The sequence below is a fragment of the Gallinula chloropus genome, assembly GCF_964237585.1.
Source record: "Gallinula chloropus genome assembly, chromosome: Z".
NCBI classification, from domain to species: domain Eukaryota; kingdom Metazoa; phylum Chordata; class Aves; order Gruiformes; family Rallidae; genus Gallinula; species Gallinula chloropus.
In genome coordinates this window covers 1,504,512-1,522,523 of record NC_140089.1, presented here as the reverse complement: position 1 = coordinate 1,522,523, position 18,012 = coordinate 1,504,512, and the positions used below count along the sequence as shown (strand labels likewise).

General features: G+C 49.4%; 2 protein-coding genes across 2 annotated transcripts in view; one reads left to right on the top strand and one right to left on the bottom strand.

The window, feature by feature from the left end:
* FAM81B (family with sequence similarity 81 member B) overlaps positions 1–7,445 on the top strand; it is a gene marked incomplete at both ends in the record, with an annotated part of 70,305 nt that extends 62,860 nt beyond the window's left edge. Inside the window, 3 exons of the mRNA XM_084277924.1 lie at positions 1,781–1,916; positions 3,887–4,082; positions 7,318–7,445. Coding sequence (XP_084134050.1) covers positions 1,781–1,916; positions 3,887–4,082; positions 7,318–7,445 — 460 coding nt within the window. The remainder of the gene's footprint in view (positions 1–1,780; positions 1,917–3,886; positions 4,083–7,317) is intronic.
* Positions 7,446–9,703: 2,258 nt separating this feature from the next.
* SKIC3 (SKI3 subunit of superkiller complex) overlaps positions 9,704–18,012 on the bottom strand; it is a 51,849-nt gene continuing 43,540 nt past the window's right edge. The window contains exons 39-42 of the mRNA XM_084278231.1: positions 15,848–16,000; positions 13,566–13,696; positions 11,866–11,989; positions 9,704–10,558 (exon numbers count right to left, since the gene is read on the bottom strand). Coding sequence (XP_084134357.1) covers positions 10,481–10,558; positions 11,866–11,989; positions 13,566–13,696; positions 15,848–16,000 — 486 coding nt within the window. The 3' untranslated portion in view covers positions 9,704–10,480. The remainder of the gene's footprint in view (positions 10,559–11,865; positions 11,990–13,565; positions 13,697–15,847; positions 16,001–18,012) is intronic.

Genomic DNA, 18,012 nt, shown 5'->3' with positions numbered 1-18,012 from the left:
TGACCCTGCCCTGGGGCAGCTTGAGCCCATTGCCCCTTGTCCCATCTCCTGTCCCCTGGCTGCAGAGACCATCGCCCACCTCTCTGCACCCTCCTGGCAGGGCAGGGGAGGTGGGGAGAAGGTCTCCCCTCAGCCTCCTCTTCTCCAGGCTCAACACCCCCAGCTCCCTCAGCCGCTCCTCAGAGGATTTGCCCTCCAGCCCCTTCCCCAGCCTGGCTGCCCTTCTCTGCACTCGCTCCAGGCCCTCCATGTCCTTCTGGCAGTGAGGGGCCCAGCACTGGGCCCAGCACTCCAGCTGCGGCCTCCCCAGTGCCCAGCCCAGGGGCACAATCCCCTCCCCAGACCTGCTGGCCACGCTGGGCCTGGCACAAGCCAGGCTGCCCTTGGCCTTCCTGGCCCCCCGGGCACACTGCTGGCTCGTGGTCAGTCACAGTCACCCAACACCCCCAGGGCCTTCTCTGCCTGACAGCTCTCCAGACAGTCTCCCCCAGCCTGTTGCGCTGCCTGGGGTTGTTCTGTCCCATGTGCAGCACTCTGCCCTTGGCCTTGTTAAACCTCACCCATTAAATGCTATTCTGCAGATTTATTCCATATTCAGCAGTCTTAACACAGACAACGCTGTGAGACCTTTGGTTTACGCCCAATGGATTAAAATCTCAGCACTACAAGTTTTTATGCTTGAAAAATCAAACCTTGGAGCTAACCACACTGACCTAACAGGCTGCTTATGTGGCAGATCAGAAAAGACACTGTCTGTAGCAAACTGCAATAATGTGTCACTTTTAGAGAGATTTTTGCTATCATTATTTTTTTTTTTTGCCACATTTACAGTGACTGCTGGCAGTAATTATCACTTCATTAAAATGATACAGAGCTGTTATCAATCACTCCGCATAAAAACCACTTAAACACCCTTTAGAAAAGCGATATTAAATATTAGATGTGCCGTAGGCATCAATTCTAGTTATAAAAACCACACTCCCTACCTGTTGGGTTGTACCCCAACCCAGGCCCGAACATATTTTGAGCAATCAGCTCTTTGCATGTCAGGATGCATTGAAAATTAATGCAATTACTGTAAAATTCTTGGCTTTTGCTCCCTGCTCGTGCCTGCAGCTCCCTGAGAGCACTGCCCGCTCTGTTAGTTCCCTTTAGGTGGGGTATGCCACTGGTACCCGGCTTCTGCCACAAATACAACAGAGTCACAGAATAACAGGGTTGGAAAAGCCCTTTAAGCTCCTGGAGTCCAACCGTCCCTGTCCTGGGCTAAACCAGATCCCTGAGCACCTCATCTCCCCCCTGTTAAACACACCCAGGGCTGGGGACTCAGCCCCTCCCTGGGCAGCCCTCCATGTCCTTCTGGTAGTGAGGGGCCCACCCATGCCACTGTGTAAACATTTTTTTACCTCTATAAACCTCTCTGCCACACCCAAAGTGACTTTTCCTCCTCTCCTCGATGCCCAGCAGCACATACAATGTTTGCTTGGGCAGTTGTAATTTCTTCACCCGCTGTAAATAGCATTAAATCAGATGGGAAATCAAGATTTTTCCAGCCCTCAGATGTTTTCCTGGAGCAGACCACACTACAGAAATCACATTCTGCCATGTAGGTACAACCTCCAAGGTAAGGATTAATAAAATAATTGAGCTTAGGGCTTGTTAGGAAGCGATTGAGGAGATTTAGAGTCATTTAAACATTTTACCCAAGTGACTCAAGACTCCTCCATAACACTGACTAAGCCTCAGCGCCGCTACTAAAAAAAAATAACCATAATTTTAGGTTGACAAGCATTCTAAGTGACTTCAAGGACCAGGTACAGACTCATCGGAAGTGGACAGAAGCGCAGTTGACACGGACTGAAGAAGATCAAGCCCAGCACAGGCATCAGCTGCTAAACATGGTGAAGGAGAAACTGGTAAGAGTTTTGAGGATGGCAGCTGGGGGTGGTCTCCAGCCCTCTCCCAGGCATGGCTTTGGGGTAGTCTCCAGCCCTCCCAGGCGTGGGAGCAAGGCAGGAAAGAAATCATGTCATCATATTTTGCAAGGGATACTTGGAAGTTGTAAGGTTCAACCCAGGGCTTGGTGTTCACCCCTGTGATTTTTAAATCCCTCCACGGATGGAGATACCAGAATGCTGTGGGCATCCCTGGAAATAGTCTTACCCAATTACAACACCACTTCAGATCTGTGCAGCCCCAAATGTCCCAAAACCAGCACCTTCCTGTCCCGAGGTGAGCATCAGAGCCTCCACTGACCACCACCCTGTTCCATTCATCAACAAGCTCAGGAAAGGAAGGGGCTGCTTGTGCAGATCCTGCCTGGTTTTAAATAGAGACCAACCCTCACCATCCTGCAGTCAGTACACTGAAACACAGCATGTTTAGGTTCCAGAACAGGAGTTAGTGTTTGGCACGGGACCAATGCCTTCTAATTAATTCCTTCACAGCTTTAAAAGCTTTCCCTCCCTCATGGCTCTGCTTCGGAGCCCAAAAGCGACCAACACACACTCACTGTGTCTCAGCACAGTGAGAAGGATGCTGGTTAAAGGCCAGAATCAGAGGTTGCTTGGGACTAAAAAGCTTCTGAGCTCTCATCTCCGTTCGTGTTTCCTGATGGTGACTTCTTGCACTCTGTGTGACCAAGGCTCAGCACAGCCAGGAAGACACCAGAAGCGTTTCTGACGCATCGTCTGCTCTCTCAGAGCTGCTGCTGCTCGAATTCCCACTCCTCTTGCTGATGGTTTTTGGGATGGTTTAGCAGAAATCACACAGATGTGCCTGGCAGCTCTCCCCTAAGGAGGCCGCCGTGCCAAACCACGTGGCCTCAGCAGGAGTAAGAGCTGTCAAAGCCCTCCTTAAGTAGGTGGAGTAAAAGGGGCACATTTGGGGTTTTATGTACATGGACAGGCACTCACAGAGCGTGGAGTGGCTGGTGGCCCTCCGGATGTCACCTCTGTGGAAGCACAGTTCAGTCCCAGGAGCTGAAGGCAACCTGGGGAGTGGGAGATGAGATCCCCAAGGGCACTTGTCCCTGTTCAGCAGTGGCTCCATGGCAGCCATCCTCTTCCTGTCCTTCCACACATGTGATGGGGCTGTACAGACCAGAGGGTCACTAGACCTGTCAGGCTACGGGTGGTGATGGAGCCATTTTTGGGAGTGCAGAGCAGCTCAGTTATTCCCGGAGCTTACTCACTCCACCAGCCACCTGCACTGCTCAGACCATGTTCCACCACCTTGCTAAACCCTGTTCAGGTTCAGGCAGCTCTGCCAGGTTTGCAAACCCCTTCCCTGGGAGGCAGAGCCACTCTCAGGGGTCCACAGGGATCCTTTGGGCTGGCAAAAGGAGGCCAGAGGATTTTAACCAGGTTTGGAGTGTACCAGAGGACTCTGTGCAACTGGAAGACCAAGAACGGGGTGGGCAGCTGCACACTCACATTTTAGCACCCCTCTGAGAAGGGGGAATTGCCTCCAAGAGCTGTGCAGGGCTTAGGAGAGGAAGAGGTGGGCTTGCCATCCCTTGTTTAGGCAGCTCTCATGGGGCTCAGCCTCCTTACTGAGGAGCCTGTATCACAGCCTCGCAGCCCTTCGGTCGGAGGCCTTGGGATGGGCACATGCAGGCAACCCAAACCAGGTTCTTTGGGTTCCCAGTGTGCTGTTGTGACGTGTGGCAGCAAATCCCCGGGTTTAAAATTCATAAATAAAGGCCAAAATAATTTTTAACGGCCCCTTTGTCCTGTCCCAGCCCCCCTCTGCATGGTTTATTCAGGGCATTGATTCTGTGCTGTCACATAGGGGATGAGGAAGCAACGCTCATCAATGCTGGCTGGCAGGAGGCGGGTTAACGTGGGCTGATTGATAGTGTCTTACCTGTGTTGTGTGTTTAAAGGAAAGAGCAGAACAAAGAGTGGAAGAAAAGCTCCTGCTTCTGTCACTGAAGCTGGAGCAAGTGGATAATCCGGGGAGCTACAAGCAGCAGCTGGGCCAGGTGAAAGCAGAGGGTAAAAACCTGCACGCCAGAGTCGCCAGGTTTGAGAGACAGGTCTGGAAGGAGCTTGAGGAAATCCAGAATGAGTACAGATCCAGTGAGCACGGGCTTTCATGCAGTCTGTTTCCAAGGGAAGTTTGTACAGAGACTTGCTGCTCCAGAAAACACTTCCCAGCAAAGCCAGGGCGGCGTTGGAATGACTGTTCCCCTCTCTCCCAAACCCTGCTTGCTTGTCTTTGCCAACAGCCAGCAGGACGTTTGCACACAGGCTGCTTTCTCCTCCTGGGAGCCTCAAAGTCAGATCATTTAAAAGGCAATTTCACCACCCATTTTCCAGACTTTGCAAAGTTTTTCTCCTGTCAGCAAGGGCACTAACCTCCCTTGGGAGGTACAAGCCATTCCCTATCGCTCAGACCCTGCTGCTCAGCTTGGGTTTGAGGGATGTATATAGTTTTCACCCTTTACTCCCCATTCTCAACCAGCAGTAGCTGGAGAAGGAGTACTGGCTGTCTGACAGACCAAACGTTATGCAGGTGGGTAGGGAAGCAGTTTGATAACATTGCTGAATGTACAGCAGCTGCCTTGCACTGGGACAGTGATGTTAATGTCACTCCCAGAGCACAAACTACTCTGCCAGTCTGAGGTGAAGCTGCTGGTGCTACATACATGGCCTTCACAAGGAAGATCTTGCCTGCTGTAAGCTGTCCCAAGCCAGCAATGGGCCCTTGCATCCTGGGCTGCATTCCAAGCAGATCAGGAGAGGGGATTCTGCCCCTCTGCTCTGCTCTGAGGACACGTCCCTGTAGTGCTACATCCAGCTCTGGAGCCCTCAGCACAAGGACATGGACCTCTTGGAGCAGGTCCAGAGGAAGCCATGAGGATGATCCACAGGCTGCAGCCCCTCTCTTGCAAAGACAGGCTGGGAGAACTGGGGTGGTTCAGCCTGGAGAGGAGAAGGCTGCTTCTGGGGAGAGCTCTGAGCCCCTTCCAGTCCCTGAAGGGACCTACAGGAAAGCTGGGCAGGGCTGTTTGTAAGGGCAGGGAGAGATAGGATGAGAGGCAATGGGTTTAAACCAGAGCAGAGCAGGGTTAGATGAGACCTGAGGAAGAAGTTCTTCAGTCTGAAGGTGGTAGATCACTGGCACAGGTTGCCCAGAGAGGTGGTAGAGGCCCCATCCCTGTGGAGAAATTCAAGGTCAGGCTGGATGAAGCTCTGAGCAACCTGATCTAGTTAAAGATGTCCCTGCTCACTGCAGGGGGTTGGACCTGATGGTGCTTGAAGGCCCCTTCCACCCAAAGCAGTCTGGGGTTCAATGATCCTGTGCCACTCCAACCTCATCTGTTGTAACCCCCTCCCCTTGCAGCTGATCAGGGTAACGCAGCAGACACATCAGGGTATAAAAAACATCACTCCTCCCTCTCCCTGAGGGAGCAGATGGCTGGAAACCATCGCACAGGGGCCTCACATCTTCCACGTTCTCACTGGAAACTCCAGCCTATGGTTCTCATTTTCAAGGCTGTCTGTGCCTGAGGGCCCCAGCTCTTCCCTTCAGCTACAGCTCCCTCCCTACACCCAGCCCACCTGCCAGCCCTGCTCCAAGGCTGCAGCAAACCAAGCTGGGAGTTAGCTGAAGCCTTTGTGGCTCCTGAGTGGGGAAGGCTTCCCCGTGCCCAAGACCATGAGAGCCAGCTGAAGGCAGCATCTCAAAGGAAGCTGTGCCTGAAGAATTTCAGAACAGAAGAGAAAAGGAAAGAGGTCTTAACTCCAGACCCCTGCCTGCAGAAATGACCCACAGAAGAGATCTGTTTATGCAAAACTTCGGCCATCCTTCTGCTCAGACTCATGTCTGAGAGTTGCTCCTTCCCTTGGCAGTCCTCTCCCAGGGTCTGACCCCCAAAAAGAGGGAGGAGAGGCTTGTGCAGAGGTGTGGAGCTGCACTGAGGACATGGGTCTGTGTGGTGGCACTGACAGGTGTCTGTGAAACCAGATGTGTCTGGAGTTAAAGCACCCTGTGCACTGTGCAGTGATCCAGTGGAACGCTGTGAGGGCTGCAGAACTGACTAAATCAATCCCTATTAAAACAATATCTATTTTTTTTTTCCAAAAAGGCAAACGTTGTCATCAGCTGCTGTGTTACAGTGTGCACTTCAAGGACAAAAAAAAGACTTAAAAAATGGGGAAGAGAGTAAATTTCTAAGCTAACACCCATGTCACAGACCAGGTAAATGCAAAGAACTACCACATCACCACCTGAAAGTCATCGCAATCTGGAAACAGCGAGGTGACAGCAGCTCTTAACTTTACTTTTCCAGCCTTTATTGACAATATTTGACTGCAGAATGGTCTAAAATCCTGTGCTCCAGCTGCTCCGTAGCTCTCTTCTGGAAAGAAAATTGTCTGCACACTCCCACCTCTCTTTTTACACACCTAAAATTGTAGGATCATGGAATGGTCAGGGCTGGAAGGGATCTCAAAGCCCAGCTAGTCCCCACCCCCTGCCATGGGCAGGGTCACCCTCACTAGACAAGGGTGCTCAAGGCCCCATCCAACCCGGCCTTGAACCCCTCCAGGGAGGGGGCAGCCACCACCTCCCTGGGCACCCTGTGCCAGGGCCTCACCACCCTCCTAGGGAAGAATTTCTTCCTAATATCCAATCTAAATCTCCCCCCTTCCAATTTAAACCCATTCCCCCTCGTCCTATCCCTCTCTGCCCTTCTAAAAAGTCCCTCCCCAGCTTCCTTGTAGCCCCTTCAGGGACTGGAAGGGGCTGTAAAATCTCCCTGGAGCCTTCTCTTCTCCAGGCTGAACCAACCCAACTCTCCCAGCCTGGCTTCACAGGAGAGGGGCTCCAGCCCTCCCATCATCTCCATGCCCTCCTCAGAACCCGTCCCAAGAGTTCCCCATCCTTCTTAAGCTGGGGACTCCAGAGCTGGACCCAGGACTCCAGGTGGGGGTCTCATGAGAGACCTACCCAAACCAAGCAAGAACACGGGCTGCTCGGTGAGAGGACAGCAGGCTTCAAGGCTACCAGCACCCTTGGTGTCAGTGACAGACACAGCATTGTCTCTACCCCAAGGCCCCAGTCTTGGTGTTTCAGTCCATGGAGGTGTGTGCTCACCCTCCATATTGCCTGCTGCCCTGGAAGGCGTGATTCCTGCAGCCAGGAGCTGCTCACACCTGTCCATGGGACTCAGTAAGATGGTAAAACGGGTTGGATTGAGCGTGCTCTGTGTTAACGTGGGTCAGAAGCCCTGGCAAAGAAAAAGAGATTAATCTTCTCATGCATGGAAAGCAACCACTATTTAATTAATTGTTCCCATTCTTCCACCAGGATTTCAGTCCATTCACGAGTCGCTGGAGCTGCTCAGACAGATCCAGAGCACGAAGCTGAAACTTGAGAAAAGGAAAACCCAGAAGGAGGTGAAAAGATACAGCAGGAGTGACCTCCAGGAAGACTGAGCACCAAGAGGAAGCCTTCTCCACCTCGCAGGGGCTCTCCCCAGCGAGAAGCACGCCCAGTTAGAGGAAGCAGCAGCCTGTAGACACACTTGACTTTGCTCTCCCACATCCCCACGGGATGTCATTGCTAGTTAGGATGCTGTGCAGCCACAAAAATAAGAACTCTGCAGAACCAAGTCGTTTTCACACCAATTTCACAACAGAGTACTTCGGTGCAGGAGAAAAGTTAAACTTGGGTGATTGATTTAATAGTCCACAAGCAGATTTCGGACAAAACCACTCGTGGCATTTAAAAGACTTTAATAAAACAAGTCCTCAGACAATTAAGCAGGGTCAGCCTGGCCCTGCCATAAGCTCCATGGGTTTCAGGTGGGTGTAACTACCAAAACCAGGTCTGGGTGATCCCTCCAGCTGCACAGATGCAGGAACAGCATCATGGAAACTGGTACCTGAACATGCACCCAGGTGTGGTTCAGACCTGTTAAAAGTAAGTTAGTGGATCATTAAAAGTAGCCAATATATTGGGTAAAGGTGACAAAATGAACATTAATTATTAGCAGAGGCATTATTAGGAAGGTTTATTTCTCATCTTCTCTGTCTGACTGAATAAAAGTTCGTGGTGGCTTGCAATAGAAATCCCAAAAGTGTAACTGACTTGATCTGGTTTGTTTTGCTTCACAGAACAAGAGAAACAAACAGGAGATAAGGAGAAAAAAAAAAATCTCTTGGAGTTGGGCTAAAGAAACACCTAATTCCCACTCAGAGGCTAGTGTGAACTCCTTAGCAGGCAGGCCAAAAGAGGGGGTCACAGTGTAACTGCTATAGAAACCAGCATGTTGGTTCCCAGGGAGCCCAACAGCATCCCTTGCCCAGAGGAGACAATTCAAAAGGGTTCAGACGTTTTAACCTTGGGTGCCTTCAGCACTCTTCACTGCGCTGGTGGTTGAGATGCCAGTGGTTTTTTTTCCAGGGCACAACCTGGGGCTGTGTAATTAATTATATCGTTCAAGGAGTTCAGCACTGATCACACTAACAGTAACTTCATGGCTTCCTGCTGAGGGGAGCGAAGGGGCAGCACTGATCTCTCTCCTCTCTCTGGGGACCAGGGATAGAACCCCAGGGAACAGCGTGATGCTGGGACAGGGGAGGGTTAGGCTGGGTGTCAAGAAGAGGTTTGGTACTGAGAGGGGGGTTGGGGCTGGCACAGGCTCCCCAGGGAAGGGGTCACAGCCCCAGGCTGGGCTGAGGGCAAGAAGCATCTGGATGATGCCCTCAGTGCCAGTTCTGACTGGGCTGGGCCTGTGTGGAGCCAGGAGTTGGGATCAGTGGGCCTTATGGGTCCCTCCCAGGTCAGGAGACTCTGGGATTTACAATGACAGAAAAACCACTGAATTACTGTTTTTTCCCAGCCAGTCACTCCGCTGGTTCCTGGGGCCTCCTGTTAGTTGTCTGTTCTCCTGGGCATTATGAAGTATTTAAGGTTTAGAGCTGAATTACCATCTGATGCTCAGTAGCAGCGTGTCTGCCTGGAGTGTTAGCAGGGGCAGGCAGCCCCTCACCGCGCTGTCGTCAGGCTGGCGCTGACGCTCTCCCACCCCTGGAGTAGGAGGCACAAACATCAAGCCCCAATACGCCAAGGATGCGAACCACAGGCTGGAAGAGCTTCTCCAGGCTTTTAATAGCAGCAAGCTAAAAAAAGTGACAGCTTGTCTTGAGAGTCACGAGCCTGGCTTCTGCGACATTCCCTTCCCTGTCTGCAGTTACAGGGAGTTCAGGAGGATGTGACAGCAAGTTGGGAGGGGAACCACAATCGATCTAAATTTACTGGGAAAGAAGTCTTTTAAAGGAAGGTGTTTTGCATTGAGGTGGGTGGGAGAACGAAAGTGTGGGAGACAAGGAGGGATTCTTGCCATTCAGAGGAGTTCCTACTCACCTCCACGGAGTAGGAACCCCGTCCTACCGAGCTTAGTGCTCCTCTGTAAAATGCCAGTGGCACAGTCGTGGCTCCATCCTGCTCGTGCGTGGCTGGTCGTGGAGCTGAGCATCCCACACACCCAGCCCAGCATCCTGCTTTCTTTAAGCCTGATGGGAACAAGGGGTTCTGAGATCCCACCACACCCCTGGGAAGTGCCCCTGAAACGTGGGGTTGCACGAGCCAAACCCAGCCCAGTTTTAAGAAGCTTCAAGCCAGGTGAAGGGCAGCGATTGTGACTCTGAGCAGCATCATGAAAATCCAAATGGCATCATTAACAGCTCAGAATAATTGCTTTATCTCTTTATTTTCATGTATATAAAGGCAAAATAACATGATGTCTGAAGAACCACCATCATGATTCATCCCATTAAACACTCAGCAGCAGAATAACCAAGACATAAATAGAGCCTGTTATAGACATTTATAAATATGACACTGTCCCTGACAATCACAAGCTTTTCTTGATGGGAATGTTTACTGAAGCCTGCAGCCAAGAGGATACAGTGCTGTAATTAAGATCACATCAAAAAAAAAAGTAATTAAAATGTATGAATTGACACCACACACCAAGTTCCAAGTGGGTTTGGGTCTCAAAGAGTGTATGAAAGGAGTACAGGCATTTTAAACCTCTGGATGTTTTACAGTATCTGGGAGAGAGGTTTGCTGCTACTCAGATGTAAGAATTTGTATCTGGGAGACCTCGCACCACTGCCAGGGCAGTTCGTGGTGCACTTGGCTGTGCAGCCAAGAGGGAAACACAGACAAGTGCTCTCCATTACAAACAGCTCTGAAGTTCCAGGGAGGAAGGAAACAAAAGCCAAAATTCAGGGCTTCCTTTCAAGTGAAGTGCATTTTCATGATGGGACCTGTGTCAACATGAATACAGCCTACTTTTGTAACAAGCAAAACTAAATATGAAGTTGGAGTTGGTGCAACAAAATACAAAAGAAACAAAAAAAGTCAGAGAGAAACAATAAGAATCCCCAAACCACATATGCTGCTGGAACATGGACTGATTAAGTTGCATGAACAGAAGACTTTTCACTTGAGACAGTCCATACTAGGCACTTGCTGACAATTTCTCATTCAGTTCCAGAAGCCTCACATCTCCATGAGCTTTGGCATTTTCTATAAGCACCTGCAGAGAAAAGCAATGGAAACCTGAGAATTTCATGTTTGACTGTTAGCACTTCACTGCCAATCTCTAAAGCCTTTTAATTTCTGCTCCACAACTTCCCTAAAAGATTAAGTAACCTATAAGCCCAGATGGTAAATACTCAACATCACACATCAGCTTGCTTAGAACATCAGGTGCTTAAAAAAACCCCACCTTTTACTGACTTGGTAAACAGGTAGTAACTTGCAATGTGCTGCAATGGCATCATTTGTTACTCCAGGCTGAGACCAAGTCTGACAGGTCAGTTGCAGGCTGGCAGTGAAGCAGGCAGAGCTGGATGAGATCCATCTCCCTGCCACACTCTTGCCTCCCACTAGCACAGCCGTATAAATCCAAATTTGCTGAACAGGAGCATCCTCTGCAGCGACTTTACACTGCTGAAGTGTCCTTCTGTGTCCCCCATTCACATTTACCCTTGACTGGTTTTTACACACCTCCTACCCCAATAAGAAAGGTCCCATGACCAGTTAATGTCCACAGATGTTCACAAGCTTCCAGCACTTCTCCTGTGATCTCATCACCACTGAGCAAATCTTCAGCCACCACTGTTACTACACCCACTGCCAGGCAGTGCAGATGAACATGCAGAAGCAAGTGCACTGAGATCCTAACCAGGCTCCTCCAAACTCATCAATTCTAGCTTTTTTATGAACATGTGTGCCTGTGTGTGGAATTTTGCCAGCACTGAGCCTGCTTGATGTGTGTGCCTCCACATGTACCTCGTGGGATTGAGTTTCACCAGGGAACAGCCGTTAATCTGGGCAACAGAAGCTCCTCGTGCCAGGGGCCACAGTGGGGAGATTATTAGGGGAGCACACTCAGAGTCTGAGTGAAGTACCATCAGCAGAGACCAATCTACCCTCTAGTGTGTGCTGAACATCATGTACCATTGCAGAAACAATACAAGTCACAGGTACAGAGAGTACAGCAGTCACCTGTTCAGATCTTTTGGGTCAAGGATGTCACACTGTTCCAGCCAGGCTGGAGTGGTAACATTCTGGTATAACAGCCCTCCTGTACTGCAGAAGGGCTGGCAGGCTGATCACAGCAGCTTTTATGGTTTGGTTTCTGTTGTTACTGCTTTCAAACAATCTGGGTGCCACATCAAAAACCAAGGCACATTGTGTCAGTGTAGAATCCTTAAGCTTCACAACCTCTGGAGCAGGTGAGCCAGCACCTCCCTTGCCTCCCTCTGTCCCAATTCCAAGTTGCAAGCACAATATTCCACATAAATGCACTGAACTTCTGTATAAAATGGTTTGTCTTACATCTATTAGCTCGTAATCATCTTTGGCATAGAGGTGCTGCAGGAGGTACCAGCGTGCCACGGCCACGATGGACGCTGGGTTCCCTGGCTGGTACACCAGTCTTTCCAACATCCGACGAGTCTCCCTGGAGGAACAACCAGAACAGAGTGAAACCCCTTCCAAAGGGACAGGCCACACGTAACGGGAGCATCCAGAGCAAGCAGCAACCAGCAGGAGCAAGGAAAGGGATGGTCCTGATTCCCAGACCATCCCAGGAAGCTCAGGGGAGAGTTTTCCTTCCGATGCAGCTGCACCCTGAGCACTAAGGATACTGCCACCATCGTTATGCTTAACTAGATTACACTCAAATTAGCAGTTTAACTAGCAAGTGACCCAAATTGCACTGACAGAGAGGATATCATGACTGCTGCAGTAGCCTGATAAACATCATGATGTCTGTGCTCTCAGCATGATCTCTGATTTCAGGCTGTGGTCTGCTGAGCACGTACAGCAGGTGTTCTCCTGTTTAAGAGAGAGGACACAAACATTTTGCAAGACAGTGCAGCTGGGAGAAGCAGGAACTACAGCAAATCTCAACAATCCAAATAGAATTTAATACTCTACACAAATATATCTAACCCAGGCACTCAGGAAAGGTACCACAGTCCCTATGAACACAGATGTGTAATGGAGTGCTACACAGAGACTAAAATTCTCTGTGGCTGATACAACCTTCCAACCCAGCCAGCTTCTTCCTCACCAAGGCATTTTCAAACTCCCTGTATCATCAGAAATGTGGCAAAAACTGGCAATTAACTGGAGGGATGTCACATTTTACTGGTGCTCCACCAGCTTAGGCTCTTGTTTCAAGAATCCTGCCCTCCATAACCAATGCGATTCAAACACTGTGATTCCACAGGCTGCTGAGCAGCTACACCTGGGTTGGGTTTGCCATTTGTACTCCAGATCCATTCCTTGCTTCAGGATTCTGAAACACCTCAGCAGATGGGTGAGATCCTGTGATACACCTCACAGTTCTCACAAGCTAGTATCTTCTGTAGGAAGAATTAATTTTGTTATAATCAATCACAAATCACACTAGGCTGCCTGTCACCTCCTTAAAAGCCTGCAGAGAAAGTAAGCCAGCTCGTTAGAATTATCTACAAAACCAGATGAAAAACACTGAACATCAGGAATGTACCAATTTTCCACAGTTGAAGCAGAAACACTGTAAAAGACAAATGAGCCTCAGTAACAAAACTCACCAAGCAGGAGGCTTCCAAGCCTCCCTCCCCCAAATCTTCCTCCCCTTCCTCAAAAGACTACAGGGAGCATCCAGTCGTTTGGGATTGAAGGAGAACTCTGGCTGTGAGCCCAGTTTAGGATCAAAAAGAATCCCAGCAGCAGATAGGGTGGTGGTATCTGTTTCCACTGTGCTCTTTAACAAGAGCTTTGAGAACCTAGAGTCTTCCTGATTAGTTTATTTAGGTAACTTGCTGCTGAAATAAGTTGTCTTGCAGCTGTTTCTCTCTTGGTACAAAGACCAGACGTGTTTTGTATGAGAAAAGGAGTAAGATATGGCTCCCCCCCCCCCACCCTTTAACTGCCACACTACTTCAAGATTTAAGTCCTGCTTTGAAAGTTCTGTTAGTGCTTGGGAATAATGGCTGCTTGTGCTTTCAGATGGTGAGTTCTATCTGGCTTTAACAGGCCAGGCATACCTCGCTCCCATCTTGCGATGGTACTGCAGCAGTGCCTGCAGCAGAGCTGCCAGGGGACAAGGAGAAAGCTTCATAGCCTCAGTTGTTGCCTCCTGAAGCAAGGATGACCAGTGCTCGTTTGAGACATTAGCCTACAAGAGACAAAACCACAAACAAAACACCTCAACAAAAAGCCAACTCCACTGTCTCTACTGAAAATCATTTCTTTCTATTTACTCTGGTGTACATCAATTTTTGCAGCTCTCCACAGTGCAGAATTAATTGTATAAAGCATCTGGCAGGTTAGAAAGAGATTTCCTCAAAACACAGTGGCTGGAAGAGCCTGGAAAGGTCATGTTAAATCTTCTAGTACCAGCCCTGCCAGCATCCCACTTGCTCATTTATGCAAAGAATCCCTTTTACTCTTTTCCATACCTGTTTTAGTAATGCTTGTTTTAAATCACAAACCCTTGTTGTTGCTCTTCCCCTTGTAAATTTCCACCCCCGTGCACAAGCCTGTTCTAGAATAATGTAGAAGTTACTCCCAGAAATGACATCATATTTCACCAGAAGTACAAAAAACCCTAAAACCCAACAAAACAAACCCAACTCCGAGGTGGTAATTGCCTAACAGAGTAACTATTGAGCAGAACCCTGTATCTCCTGGTTTAAGAACAGTCTTATTATCCCCATTGTGTCTGGATAGGATTCCAATCCCTGTACTTGAAGGCGTGCCAGATTTTCATTTGGACAGATAATTGGGAGACAAGCCATTTTCAAACACAAGGCTTTCTTGGATCTGGGTAAGGTTTTCATCAGGTTTTTGCACATTTCATTAAGCCACTGCAGATTAGAGAGGCTGAACAGAAATCCACTGATCAGCTGCTAGAGATGAGACAATCAAATCTGTGCTAATTACATTTTTTTTAACACAAAGTCTCACACATTCTCAGGCAATTCAGGCCAGAGTTTGAAGAAGCTGTGTTAATTAACCTTGAGACCTGCAGAGATCTTTAGGAGCTACAGGGAGCAGGGAGCAGACCCCTAGGAAACAGACAGGAGAATCACAGGAGGGAAAATCCCACCACGTGACACGTTATGCCTTTGGAAGCTTGTGAGAAAGAAACTTGTCCACACTGAGGGAGGATTTTCCCTTCTCACCAGGGCCAAATGTTTTGCAGAACTGACTGCCTTTTCTTATACAAGGGCTCAGGATACAGGAGACTTCCTTTGCCTGGCTTAGGGCTGTTAGCTCTATCATCTGCTAAAAGACCAGTTACACCAGGCTTCAAAGAAGTCTGCTGGTGCACTTCAAGCCTGTAATGTGCCAATGCCACGGAGATGCTCAGAGGGCTGGAGCAGCTCCCCTACGCAGAGAGGCTGAGGGAGCTGGGCTGGGTCAGCCTGGAGAAGAGAAGGCTGTGGGGGGACCTCACTGCAGCCTCCCCGTCCCTGAAGGGACCCCAGGAACAGGAGGGGAATGGGCTTGTTAAAGGGCAGAGACTGGCAGGACAAGGGGCTGGAGTGAAGCTGGAGGAGGGAAGGGGGAGAGGAGAGACTGGGGGGAAGTTCTTTGCAGAGAGAGTGGTGAGGGGCTGGGAGGGGCTGCCCAGAGAGGGGGTGGGTGCCCCATCCCTGGGGGTGTTCAAGGCCAGGTTGGCTGGGGCCCTGGGCAAGCTTGTGTAGCTCCAGGCCTGGAGGTTGGTGTCCCTGCCTGTGGCAGGGGGTTGGAGCTCTGGGACCCTTGGGGTCCCTCCCAACCCAGACCAGGCTGGGATTCTGTGAATGCCTGGAGAGAACAGAGACTCACCAAGGGTTTGTTACGTTCACATGAGCTCTTAGCACAAGGAGTGGTTTCTTTACACCACAAGGTAGACTTCCTGTAGATTGTCTTTATGCTTAAGGCATGGCACATATCTGGACATCACTGTACATTGTAAAGTCACTGGAAACTCAACTGACATCTCAAGGCATCAGTGCAGGAAGATAGTTTAGTCTGAACAAGAGGACTCAGGCTCGAAGGGTACTTCAATTTGTGTGACTAAGCTGAAGCTGTTATCAGAGAAATGAGCCTCACTGAATGAGGTAACCTCCCCTGTGTACACAGTGGTTCTTACCTGATTGTTTCACAGCAACATCTCTTACAGGAGGCATCCTAAAAACACCCACTGCTCTGTGCAGCCCCCTTGTCACTCACAAAATGCAAAGGCACTTAAACAAGGGCTTCCTTGAAAAGCTGCAGCAGCCTTCCATCCCATGAATCCCCATCAAATCATGCAGTGATGTGATTCTGATTACCCTACCCTGCAGGCTTCCAGTGCCAGCATGGCCAGCCCCAGCAGGCTGGACAGCTTCCCACTCCAGCTGCCCTGCTGTGACGCCAACTGCAGACTCTTCCTGTAGCACATCTCTGCTCCAACCACCATCCTCTGGGACTGGTAGACTTTTGCCAGCCACTGAAAACAAACATTGAACACAGAGTCAGTTATGGAGCCACCAAGACACACACACACACACGGTGTAGTATCATTTAGTTCCATTTAGGAGAGCACCACAGCATGCTGTTAGCTGAAACACCACCAGTCTGCCCAGACCTCTCTCCAGCAACCACCCCAAAGGGAAATGCAGCCTGCTGCAGAGCTGGCAGCACATCGTCTTGTTTCAGAGCTCCCCTGACCACCCAAAATTTGACTCCTTGCTGGTGAGCAGGTGACATGTCTGGCTTTGTGAAAGTCACGCTTCAGACTCCAAGAGCACAGTGTGCTGCCTCTTTTGGCTCTGGAAGTTCTCTAGAGAAGAAAAGATAACTTCTGCTCTGGAGGAAAGGGTTTTCCAGCCCATCTGAGCGATGCCAGGAACAGGAAAGGCATTACAGTGCAAGCCTGGGGTCAGGTGATGTGTCAGTCCACACAGGTTCTCACTCTGTGGGGAGGGGCTACGTGCTAAGGAAGCAGAGTCTGGGATCTGTGCAGCAGTTTGATGCTCCTGCTGCGTGCTCTGCCAGCACAGGATGTCCTGGATTTGCTCATGGGAAGAAGGAAAAGGATTCTGACTCCTCCCTCTTTAATTCTGCACTCATGGCATGTTTTTTAAAGCAGCCACAAGTTTGCCAATCCCTGACATGCCCATGATGTGCATCCAGATGCAACAGTCACTCTCAGAAATACTCTTTGCTGGGTTGCAGCTTTGCAAAGAAAGCAACTTATTGGAAAAAAAACCCAAACCAATTCCCTTGCTTTTAAGCAAAGATCCTTAGATTTTTGCTAGTCAAAGGCTGTCTGGTGTTAGGAAAGGGGAAAATTCTTGACACTTTCTGATGCAGAGAAGTTATCAGAAGAGAAACACCAGTCAGTATTTATTGGCACTTCAGGATGAGAAGAGAACCCTCATGCAAAGGCACAAGGTAGCTCTGCCAGCTCAGCTTTTCTCTGTTTTCTTGGGTAAGCCACAGGAGAGCAGCCACCAGATCAGTGCACTTCAGTAGCACTCCTAAACCCTGCAAAAACAGTCCTTTAGGCAAAAGCCAAAGACTTAAGCAAAAAGCAAAGCTAATGGCACCTCTAACTTAGTCACTCAGACATCATGATGGATGCTTCTGAGCAAGACAAAACATTTATCACACTCTCAGGAAGACTAGAGCCAGAAATCATAAAAGCACAGATCTATCCATTAGGAACAGATGCAGCAGCCAGGCTTTTTCAGAGTGCTATCCACACCCTGAGGGGTAATCTTCCTTAGCTGAAGGCTGGAAAAAGATCTTCCACAGTGGTATCTTATCTTTGGCTTGGATTAGAAAAAGCAAAGCACAACACCACTCCCCTCACAAGCCACATACACTTTGAGTTCACTTCTCCTTGCCTGTCAGCAAGATGGTGCTTGGCTATGCAGCAGGTGCCTGAAGAGTGTGTACCAGTAATATATTTCAAGATAAATTACTAAAACAGAGGGTACAGTCACATCTTGCTTTGCCCCCACATTCTGCAGATCCAATCTGAGTGAGCTCTGCAGTGCAGAAAGATGAACAAAGCCAAGAAAAATGTGACAAAAAAAAAAGACCTGTTCCACAAATGATACTTGGATGTTCCAGAAGGGAAGAGGATCTACCTTGTAACAAGTGAGACACTGTTATCACCCTTGCATTCATCTTTCTAAGGCTGAAACCCACCTCAGTGAATCTCACCACAAATGGGGCTTCATTTGTGTGACAGGCAGAGGGAGCACCCTAAACCCTGTGACTACATGCAGGACCCTCAGAGAAGCACTCAGAATTCTTCTAAACACGTAGACAGTGACTGTAACCACCAGCAACAGTTAGGAAATAGTTAAACAACTACCCCTCACCACCAGGAAGGTCTCTTGGCATGTGTGAGACAGGCTGCTCAGGCTGTCTCACAGAAGCAGCAGGTGAAGAGAGTGACAGCACCTTCCTATCAGCTAAAAATGATGCAGTGGTGGGATGGAAGGGAGT